The sequence below is a fragment of the Esox lucius genome, chromosome 15 (genome assembly GCF_011004845.1).
Source record: "Esox lucius isolate fEsoLuc1 chromosome 15, fEsoLuc1.pri, whole genome shotgun sequence".
Classification (NCBI taxonomy): Eukaryota; Metazoa; Chordata; class Actinopteri; order Esociformes; family Esocidae; genus Esox; species Esox lucius.
This window is the reverse complement of record NC_047583.1, coordinates 24,463,601-24,475,941: the sequence shown is the minus strand read 5'-3', so window position 1 is coordinate 24,475,941 and position 12,341 is coordinate 24,463,601. Positions and strand designations below refer to the sequence as shown.

General features: G+C 42.3%; 1 protein-coding gene across 4 annotated transcripts in view; it reads left to right on the top strand.

The window, feature by feature from the left end:
* Positions 1 to 12,341, top strand: part of LOC105023610 (neuronal PAS domain-containing protein 3) — a 265,014-nt gene that overhangs the window by 211,759 nt on the left and 40,914 nt on the right. For all 4 annotated transcript variants that reach the window (XM_020054458.2, XM_010892953.3, XM_010892952.3 and 1 more), the window contains one exon: positions 5,882 to 6,059. In XM_020054458.2, coding sequence (XP_019910017.1) covers positions 5,882 to 6,059 — 178 coding nt within the window. The remainder of the gene's footprint in view (positions 1 to 5,881; positions 6,060 to 12,341) is intronic.

Here is a 12,341-nt window from a genome sequence, read left to right as displayed (position 1 = left end):
GGTGTTTTTCTGGCAGAGGGAGTCTGCTGCTTTTGGACGAGGAGGGATGACACTTGACATTCCCCTCAGGGTACAAAGTCAATGGGCGGTCTGGGGGTTAGGGGTGGAGGGGGGTGTGTGTCAGAGAGATGGAGATGGAGAGAAAGGGAGAGAGACGGGTGAGAGAGAATAAGAAAGGGAACAGGACGCAGGCTGTCCATGGTATGATTATATTTAGCGGTGATGATTATGATTTTGATAGAGCAAAACAGTTATTAAAGTATGATGACATGTCACCTGTTGAAAGGGTTGCTGCTTTTAAAAAGTCTCCTCTTCGATATGTTTGGTGATGGTCGATTCAGGTGATTTCATAGGTGTCACAAAGTGTTGCTTTTTATGCTGTGTTTTTGCGAATATGTTAGCCAATCAGTGGGGTTTAATAGGCGGTATGGGAGGTTCATTGGGGAGATATAGCTGTGTGACCTTTAACTGAATACGCATGTTGCTGACAGGTCCTCGTCCATCCGTGCCCGGGCCCTGACCACAACTCCCTCACCAGCCCTCAAATTACCATGCAAAAGCAGCCGCCATAATCCAAGTGTCCTTTCTGCAATCACAGAGTAAAATCTGCTGCCTCTCTCATACCTGGCCTCTTTACTGCCCATAACACCACAGTGAATATTGAGCCTGTATTACTTCTCCCCGGCTGTGTATTGTTCTCATCCGGGCACCGGTACAGATTAAGGCAGATGAGTGCTTTGTTAAGCCACTTGTGCGGGGAAAGGAGGCTCATTGTAATACAGTTAAAATAGTCATAGGACGTGTTCATGAATTATAATGGGACACAAAGGTTTGTGCGGCGCCAAAGCCTCTGAAAGACAGATCTTTTGGCCTGTTTCATCTCCATTCTGAAATAGATTTTAAAGCACTTTGTGTAATGTATTCACCAGACAGTCAGCGCCGGCACATTCACACCAACGCCACAGCACGGGCTGCTGTCATCTCTATTGTTGTAGCTTAATCCAATTATAAATAGGGTTCTTCTGTCCTAGTCTGGTAATCCATGCTAGTGTGTTGCTCTTTAGGTTAATGACTGGCGTGAAATGGTCCCTCTTTCTTAAGGGGGATGTGATTGGCTCAGGGCTTTGTCTGAGTGGAGATTCTGCCGTTTGTAATCTGGAGGTGATCCTAATCTCAGTCCAGTCACCAGTCCTGGCCTCCTTACCTCCCCCGCTCCTCCATCTATCTCCCCAGCCCCCTCCATCTCCCTTCCCAGACCCTTCCATCTATCTCCCCAGCTCCTCCATCTATCTCCCCAGCTCCTCCATCTATCTCCCCAGCCCCATCCATCTCCCTCCCCAGCCCCCTCCATCTCCCTCCCCAGCTCCTCCATCTACCTCCCCAGCTCCTCCATCTTTCTCCAGACCCCTCCATCTCCCTCCCCAGCTCCTCCATCTCCCTCCCCAGCCCCCTCTATCTCCCTCCCCAGCTCCTCCACCTCTCTCCCCAGACCCCTCCAACTCCCTCCCCAGGTCCTCCACCTCTCTCCCCAGCCCCCTCCATCTCCCTCCCTAGCTCCTCCACCTCTCTCCCCAGCCACCTCCATCTCTCTCCCCATTCCTCTCCATCTCCCTCCCCAGCCCCTCCATCTATCTCCCCATTCCTTTCCATCTATCTCCCCAGCCCCCTCCATCTATCTCCCCAGGCCCCTCCATCTCTCTCCCCAGCCACCTCCATCTCCCTCCCCAGCCCCCTCCGTCTCCCTCCCCAGCTCCTCCATCTACCTCCCCAGCCCCCTCCATCTCCCTCCCCAGCCCCCTCCACCTCCCTCCCCAGCTCCTCCATCTCCCTCCCCAGCCCCCTCCATCTCCCTCCCCAGCTCCTCCACCTCTCTCCCCAGACCCCTCCTTCTCCCTCCCCAGGTCCTCCACCTGTCTCCCCAGCCCCCTCCATCTCCCTCCCCAGCTCCTCCACCTCTCTCCCCAGCCCCCTCCATCTATCTCTCCAGCCCCCTCCATCTATCTCCCCAGCCACCTCCATTTCTCTCCCCATTCCTCTCCATCTCCCTCCCCAGCCCCCTCCATCTATCTCCCCAGCCCCCTCCATCTATCTCCCCAGCCCCCTCCATCTATCTCCCCAGCCCCCTCCAACTCCCTCCCCAGCCCCCTCCATCTATCTCCCCAGCCCCCTCCAACTTCCTCCCCAGCCCCCGCCAACTCTCTCCCCAACCACCTCCATCTCTCTCCCAAGCCAACTCCATCTCCCTCCCCATTCCTCTCCATCTATCTCCCCAGCCCCCTCTGCCTCCACCTCTTTAACCCTACTACTTGTTTTAGTATGTGTCCCATCTTCATTACAGTGTGTCGCATCTTCAACTATCTTCACTGTGTCTCTCTGACAATCTTCATTGTGTCAAGGTACATCAAAATATCTCTCAGCTTATTTACAATAGCATAGTTTTATTTAGATTTAGCTTTATTTTGATAGACGATGATTGGACACTTTCTGTTGTTGACATAATTAGCTGCAGTAGTCAGCTAACTGGAGAGACTGCCTGGGTCAGCTACATTGTTTGCTAGCATGCTGCCTTTCATGACTGCCAATAAACATAATAAATGTTAATTGTTTGCCCACAAAAGACTGTAGCTAAGGAATGTTATTTGGTTCTTTACTTGTAAAAGTCAACACAACAACATTAGACTTATCATATAGTTTTTTATTTGATGTGTCCTATTAACAATTATTAAATGGTGTGTACATTATGTTTGGGATTGCTCACAGCTTTAGCATTATACCAGCCTGAAAACAATGACCAGCAACTGCTGTCATGTTTGATATATTAGAATTGATTTAGTAATCTGTGATCATAGTGTATTTACATATGATGAAATGTTATTTAAATTGAAATGTTGTCACAACAATTCCTGTTTGAATGAAAAGGTCCTCTGTTAGCTATATCTGTTGGCTGTGTACCTTTTCCTGGCTAGAAATTCATAGACAAACACTGAAACTGATGAGTTTGTCCTTTTATAACTGAAATTGTTTGGTAGATATTAAGCTATTACTAATTTAGTTTTCAAATAACATTTGAATAAACAATAATGGTTTTATCATTGTGATGAAAAATATAAAAGAGGCTATTTAAAATCATGCATGGATTTCCATTTTCTGGCGTATCGTCCAATTGACCTCTAAAAGTACCCTGATTTTCATTTCAAAGTGGGGATGGACACTATCACGTTTGACAACAGAGAATGAGTTTGGTTGGTTTCTGTTATTCAAGTGTTTTTATCATCCATTTAGCTTGCCTCATGGACAAGGACATCACTAAAACAAAGAAATATAACGATAACATTGTTGGATAATGGGTTTGTTTATCTTTTTCTTATCTACCGTCATGCATTTGCAGAACTTCCTTATGCCTCATGTTTGATGTAAAACCAGAATAACAGACACATAGCGGGTGTTCATCCTGTAAGAATATGCAGATATATAAATTGTAGTGAATAGAATTACAATTCCCATGGCTATACAGTATATCCATTCTGCTCAATCTAATTGATCCTTTCATTGTGCTATTTAACTTTAGGTGAAACTGTAGAGGTAACTACACTATGTTCAGCAAGTTTCAACCACCTCAATAATTAGCCTTTTCTCTATTGTATGGTTTGATATTTCTTATATGTTTGATGTATTGATTTTCTGAGGTTTTTGACTAAACCATATAAAATTAGGAAGCACCTTGTAAACAGGGCAACAACAATTATTTCATGATATTTCTTTACCATTTTACTTCTTAATCATTGTTTCTGCTTGGGGTGATAATTTATGAAGGACTAAATAGCTTAAAGGGATTTGACATTAAAGAGATTATTCCCATGTAATCCCTCTATCCCAGTAGACCCAACCTGATCAGTGAGCATTGCATTGCCAAACACCAGCGTACCACACTGAAGAAAATACCAACACAAGCACACAATGAAGAAAATACCAAGACACACACACGCTGTAGGAAATACAAACACGCACTGAAGAAAGTAGCAATACACACACATTGAAGAAAATACCAACGCCATTCAATTGGTTATTCAAGAAGGTGGTTCGTATTAGAGGCAGAGACGTATTAACGGCCTGCTGGTTTTCCTTGTCATCCCCAATTAACGACGGCAAATCCTGTTTTCATCCTAGTAAATTAGAGTGTTTAAAGGTTAGGGGATTATATTTATTAAATGTTATAACTAAAGCGGCTTGTCATTTTCTGTGGGGGTTAAGTTAGAATCTTGGGAGGGGGAATGTTGTAACAGAAAAGCTGTTGCTACTGGAAATGCGAGATGTACTAAAAACACACAGACATACACACACACACACAAACATGCAAGCACAGATATACATTTACACACAAATACATTCTGCTACTGCAATACTGACTGTCTGTGTGCCTTTATATTCCTTCATGTCCCTAGAGGTTAAGGTTCATGTTACATGTATGTCCTAATTGTGATGTTTTATATAGACAGACAGACGGAATCAGAGAAATATAATGATTTCCACAGTTATTGGCACCCTAGGTAAATATGAGCAAAATGTCTGTGGAAAAATGTTACTGTTGTTAATCAGCTTCCTCCCACACTGAAAAAGAAATTAAGTAAGAATTTTTCTATGAAAAAAACAATAGTCATCAAGAATTTGTTTTATTAAAAAGCATGTGTGCCAGAGTATGTTCTGATTTTACATTTTGAAGAACTCTTCAGTGGACATCCAAGACATCCTGTTTCACTGTGGTATAAATATAAGTAGACACACAGGCTGTGGTATAAATATATGTAAACACACAGGCTGTGGTATAAATATAAGTAGACACACAGGCTGTGGTATAAATATAAGTAGACACACAGGCTGTGGTATAAATATAAGTAGACACACCGGCTGGGGTATAAATATAAGTAGACACACTGGCTGTGGTATAAATATAAGTAGACACACAGGCTGTGGTATAAATATAAGTAGACACACCGGCTGTGGTATAAATATAAGTAGACACACCGGCTGTGGTATAAATATAAGTAGACACACCGGCTGTGGTATAAATATAAGTAGACACACCGGCTGTGGTATAAATATAAGTAGACACACAGGCTGTGGTATAAATATAAGTAGACACACCGGCTGTGGTATAAATATAAGTAGACACACCGACTGTGGTATAAATATAAGTAGACACACCGGCTGAACTCCCTTAGTCATCCGTCAACATGAGATAGGCCAGACAGCACACAAATTAAATGAGACAAAAGATTGTTGACCTTCCCAAAGCAATGGCTGTAAAAAGATAACTACACACCTGAAACTCCACAATAAGAAGATATACTTTATAAACCATGTGTTTCAAATGCTGAATGCTGCCTGGCTGAGAGACATGGTACTGAATGAGACATATACCATGGCTAAGACGTCCCATCACCTTTTACTGCTCTAATGGCATTGGTCATGCCTTATTTCTTAAATATATATAAATATCAGTAACATTATGTTTGAAATGTTATTAATATGATGTTACATAACAGTAATATAATGTGTGTTTAATGAAGTGTTGCTGTATCGGTAGACCTACTGTACCCTGAACCTCCCTGTCCCTCCATGTCCCTCCCTGACCCTCCATGTCCCTCCCTGACCCTCCCTGTCCCTCCCTGTCCCTCCCTGTCCCTCCCTGACCCTCTCTGTCCCTCCCTGTCCCTCCCTGACCCTCCCTGACCCTCTCTGTCCCTCCCTCTCCCTCCCTGTCCCTCCCTGACCCTCCCCGACCCTCCCTGACCCTCCCTGTCCCTCCCTGTCCCTCCCCGACCCTCCCCGACCCTCCCCGTCCCTCCATGTCCCTCCCTGTCCCTCCCTGTGCCGCCTGCAGGTGGAGCTGACAGGCAGCAGCGTGTTCGACTACGTCCACCCCGGCGACCACGTGGAGATGGCAGAGCAGCTGGGCATGAAGCTGCCCCCGGGCCGAGGCCTCCTCTCTCAGGGCACCGCCACCGAGGACGGCGCCAGTTCTGCCTCTTCTTCCTCACACGCAGAGACCCCTGAACCAGGTGGGCAGCGGGGAGGTCTGGGAGGGAGAGGAGGCGATGAGGAGATGGGGGTGTGTCAGGGGATAGGGTGCCTGCCTGTGGACACACTGGTCAATGTAAACCTGAAAACGAAGGAGTGCCGTCTGTTACATGTTTCAAAATGGAGGGCTTCCTCCATCTTTATGTCGTTCTGTAATTGTCAATACCTCATTTCAAATTAGTTTGGCTGCCATCTTGTTACTGTTTTCATAACAAAGCACAGACTCACTAGAGCCTCGTCTGTACTGAGTCAAACGCATTTTATCCTGGTGGTGTAAGTAAGAGCAGATTCCCGTGGCTGCTTGCCGAGACCAGTCCGCTATGAAGGATGGGGGTTGTGTGACATGATATGTCTGATGAGTGTCTCCAGCAGCGCGGCCAGAGACTCCCAGGGAAAGTGGGGAGAGGCTGTGGAGCTCAGCCGTACTGTAACACAGGCTTACCCACCCGGCCTTTCTCCCCAATTTAATTAGAGAAGGAATTGTGTGGAAGGGATGAAAAGAGGTGACATTCCTCATTGGAATTCTTTTCAGGCCTGTTATAGACTTTGCCTTCCAAATGTTCCCATTTTCATTGTGTTGTACTGATGATAATTTAAGTATTAGGGGAAAATCCATTTATAAATTAAACAAAATGACTTGATATCCATCAGTCCCTTAGTTCATCAAGCTGTTCAAACAGGAGGAAGATTGGCTGGTCGGCCCGGGTCTTCGGAGAGACTCTGTAATTAGATCGGCAAAGGGTTTATTCTTTGCTGATTGGGGCTTTAAATTAATTGAAGTTCCACATTTGTGGTTTTGTCCTTTTCGTGCCTTTTTTTCCGCCAGGAGATATTTCACATTGGCAGAGCAGCGGAAAAGAAAGAATGGGAGAGAGTGAGAGAGAGTGCCTCTGTGTAGAAGAGCTTCACAATGTTCATTTCTTTGGTGGTGGTGGTGGGGGGGTCTAATGAGCGTTAGGGCTCCTGACATTGAGATTTATTTGTGTACACAGGGACTCATTATGAATGGGCTGTAGGAACACACAAAGGGTACCCCACACTTTCCACCTCCAACACTTCCTGTCCCTCTCTCTCCCTTTCCCACTCTCTCTCTCCCTCTCCCTCCTTCTCTCTCTCTCTCCCTCCTTCCCTCTCTCTCTCTCTCTCTTAAAGCCATGTAAAAGTGATAGGGGTTTCCGGCCTAATGTCAACCTCAACCCAAACACACGTTCATACACAACACCGTTGTTCTACTGCCTTTTTCAGCTCCACCACCAGGGAGGTAAAATGTACTTCCCCAGCCAGCCAGCCAGTCAGCCAGTCGCCCCTGCAGGACAGAATAATGTAGTCTATTTTGCATACATGCATCAGACTGGGATTTCTCGGCCCCCTTCGCCTTCTTCTCTCAAGGGCACGTCAACTAGGAGATAAAGCTGTGTGTGTGTGTGTGTGTGTGTGTGTATTGCGGAGCAGACAGTATTTTTCTTGGAGATAGTAATCCGGGTGTTTGTCAACATGGTTTCTTTGATGAGGATGAGAGTGGATGAGGATGAGCTGACTGGAGCGATGTAGGGATGAACACAGCTAGTTGTTGTTGTTGTTGTTGTTGTTGTTGTTGTTGTAGATGTCATTGTTGCTGTTAGGCATCATTTCTCTCAGATGGGTAGTGATAGGGGTCGACGGCAGCCAACAGGCAGAACTTAACCATCCTCCTACAGGTTACTGCCTAACTTCCTAAACCCTACGATGAGAAGACTACAGAAGCATCAGAAGGTTGATGACTACAAAGGTAGACTCCGTATTGCAATTTGATATTGCACTTCATCATAGATTTTTTTCTCATTGGTTATCATACACATAAGGACAAACATTGCTATCTACAAAGTTGTTAAAAAAAAAAATTCTCCCAGGTAGTGCTACTAAGAAAAAATCCGTCATCCATCATCTTTTTTTGTTACGTTTCATGAACATGTTTGAAAAAATATGGATGACAGTTTCTTCGCCGCACTGCCTGAGAAAAACTTTTGATAGCCAGGAACAAATTGAAACCCCCAAATGGTATGTTGAGTCTGTAGATATTATACACATGCCTTTGTTGACATGCTCCATTGAGTTTTAAAGTAATACATTTTTCTGTAAATCAATGTAACATTCCACAGCTAATGTCTAGCTACTTTAGCTGTGGTTTGTTAGCCAGCATTATTAGCAGGGTAGGGGAAAACTGCCGCCACAAAGTAAAATGCTGGGGACAGAATTCAGGAAATGTTGGTGTATGTAAGGTCAGTCATAATAACTGAGGGAGCTGAGGAAATTTAGATTGAAAACTTTACTAAAAACTACTACTATACAGTATGTTTGCGGGTTACAAATCTAGTGTATATTCAATCTGTGTCCATCAGTACTTTGTATCAGATAATTTACTAAAGTCACACATACCTGTTGAAAGGATTTATGTTAATAGTTTATCAACTAGATAATCCTCAAGGGTTGTACTAGACCCTCACAACAGGTTTTGTGACTCTTTAAGGCTGATAGTCTTTGCCCGGTTTATGGACAGTTCGCCCCCAGGAACAGAGAAGAGTAATCACCAGCTTAACTCATCAAACTCTTCAATCTCTGGGGATTAAAGATATTGCTCAATATTCACCTGATTTAGCTCATGTGCCACACTGCAAAATGGACTAGTTTTACTGAATGAATACTTCATCTTTTTTTAATTCATTAATTTTATGTTGTATATCGTAAAAGCAGGGTTTAATAATGTTTTTCAGCTCCCTGACAAGCCTTGATGTCCAGTAAGGTGAGCTGATGGCATAGGCCAGCAGCAGTCCATATGATACCTTTGTGTATAGATGAAAACAATTAGGCAATAGAAAAAGGTGAACACTTTTCAAATAACATGCAGAAAACAATATAGGTTCAGACAGAAAACTTGTTAGTTCAACCATTTATTAGTGAACTTATGCACAGCAATGTAACTACAATGTCTTGGCATTAGGTTCTGCTCCTCTGTGGTAACTCACTGCCATCACGTGATCGTGTATACGATACTACCAACACTAACATCACCATAATATTATGAATAGCACTCCCCATAGGCATCAACCAAGGTATGCAGTACTGATCGCCCCCACAAAGAAAACACAGAACCAAACAGGTGGAGGCAGTGCTGGTGGGTGGATTTAAACTTGCATGCTAGTTTGACCATCAGGAAATCAGAGTAACATCAATAATAATGAACGTAGTAGCAGACCAGCCTATAGTCAACTGTACCACATCATTAATAATGTCCATAGTATCCAACCAGCCTATAGTCAACTGTATCACATCATTATTAATATCCATAGTATTTGACCAGCCTATAGTCAACTGTACAACATAATTAATAATATCCATTTTATCTGACCAGCCTATAGTCAACTGTACCACATCATTAATAATGTCCATAGTATCCGACCAGCCTATAGTCAACTGTATCACATCATTTTTAATATCCATAGTATTTGACCAGCCTATAGTCAACTGTACCACATCATTAATAATGTCCATAGTATCCGACCAGCCTATAGTCAACTGTACCACATCATTAATAATATCCATAGTATCTGACCAGCCTATAGTCAACTGTACCACATCATTAATAATATCCATTGTATCTGACCAGCCTATAGTCAACTGTACAACATCATTAATAATATCCATAGTATCCGACCAGCCTATAGTCAACTGTACCACATCATTAATAATATCCATAGTATCTGACCAGCCTATAGTCAACTGTACCACATCATTAATAATGTCCATAGTATCCGACCAGCCTATAGTTAACTGTATCACATCATTTTTAATATCCATAGTATTTGACCAGCCTATAGTCAACTGTACCACATCATTAATAATGTCCATAGTATCCGACCAGCCTATAGTCAACTGTACCACATCATTAATAATATCCATAGTATCTGACCAGCCTATAGTCAACTGTACCACATCATTAATAATATCCATAGTATCCGACCAGCCTATAGTCAACTGTACCACATCATTAATAATATCCATAGTATCTGACCAGCCTATAGTCAACTGTACCACATCATTAATAATATCCATAGTATCTGACCAGCCTATAGTCAACTGTACAACATCATTAATAATATCCATAGTATCCGACCAGCCTATAGTCAACTGTACCACATCATTAATAATATCCATAGTATCTGACCTGTGCTTTAAGTAACCAGGCAGTGGGGTCTCTGCAATAAAAAGAGAACAGAACTGACAGGAGAGGAGTGATAGAGAGAGAGACAGAGGATATTTTTAAAGAATGATTACATCCACAATAATACATATGTAGACTTTCCACTAGGTCTCTTTCATGACTGTGTGGCAAATGTTATTTTATGTGGTCTGTAGTTTTCTAAGCTAAACAGTCTAATGTCCGATGACATTGATGCTGTTCCATTATTATGTCAGTGTATATGCATGCATTGTCTATCTCTGTCAAAACCATGTGGAAATGTCTGTCTCAAGACATGTCACCATTAGGCTGTGCATATTGGCGTTTTAACAGAAGAGGACCTTGAGTGAGAAGACTGGTCATTGTTTTTTACAACAGTTTAATATAATATTATATTACTAATATAATATTACAGATATGTTTGATTCACAGGTTTCAAAACACTTTGGTATTACATTGATAGGTGAAAAGCTTTTTTGCCCCATTTTGTTATACGGCAAAAATAAAATGAATAGTAATAATGTGTTGACTGATGATCTCAGGAAGGGAATGGAAGCAATAGGAGGAATCACTCAATCCAACACTACGGATAACAGTTATACAGTTTAGTCTAAGTATTAATTTGCTCCCGATGGTTTTAGTAGATATTGTTTCTGGTCTGGTCAGTGTTTCGAAAAAAAATATTAGAAGCTGAGTAGAATTAAAGCTTTGTTTATACTGAGATTTCAACGAGGTAACTCCCTTTTCAATATTGTTCTATCCATCAGTCTTCCTCAGGACACGCCAGGGAATCATCCATTGATTTTTCATTTTAACTCCCAGTCAAGTTCCACACAACAGTCCTATAGAGCTTGTGTCCATATTAATGTTTTAACAAGTTTATGCCACTGTCTTAGCAGGAGATTATGTTTCACATTTATTCGCCACATGTAATAAATACGTCGAAATCATTCTCACCAGGGCTCTCACATTAAACAGCTGGATGCAATTATGTGTTATACTGATCTAGATGTGATCCCTTATTCTGCTCGTAGGGAATAGAGTCTTGCCAAGGTAGTGTGGTTCTCTTAAAACATGTAAACTAATCCAACTATTGTATTCATTTAGGTTAAAAGGAAAATCTGCCTAACTGCTGTAAGTAGCTCATTATGTCGCAGCAGTCTTAAATGTCCAAGACGATGACTTATGTTGGGATCATAAGTCCTTGATTATTGTTGCTAATTATGCTATTAGTACAATGAAAGTGTATAATCCTTTGTAATTGTACACATTTATCATAATTATGAAGTTACCTCCGTTTATTGTCATCTAAGTTTTATGTCACTTAAGGGACAATTACAATTTCTTTCTCCAAGGACGTAGTTGATTTGGATCTGTGTGGAGTAGACCTGCATGGGCTCAGCTGTGTGCGTGAGTGCAAGCGTGTGTGTGTGTGTTTGTGTGTTTGTGTGTTTGTGTCAATTTTTCGCACATCATATCCAAATTGTCCACAATTATCTGAAAATGATTGGGAGGCTCAACAAAGGTGATTTGAACATGATGCGGGAAGAATGCTTATATTGGCATCATTAATTTAATGGCATTTGTTTCACAAATGTCACATAATCATGGTACAGATATTATAATAGCATGTCATACTAAAATCTCTTAGGGCCTTAGTTGAGCTTCACAGTACATTTATAATACTTTTGGATGATTTGGATATGAACCACAAAAAATGCTAATACAGGTCTCAGGTCTTGGATCAGATTTGTGCCACAAATGCTAATATGCTAGCATTTAGAAACAATGTCATGTAAACTAAACAAAAGCATGGATTCCTGTCATACTTTGTCCATATACTGCTTACAGAGTAAGTACACCAATGTACCCTTTTGTAATTAGTGTGAGCTATGCTTTAAGTTCTGGGTATGGATAGGGTTAAGATTTGGGAAAATTCTTTTTTTAATGGTACTAAATTGTCGGTCCTCACTTTCATAGTAAAACCAGTCTGTGTGTGTGTGTGTGGACTGGGTTGACTCCTCTCCCAGTAGGCTAGCCCTTTGGT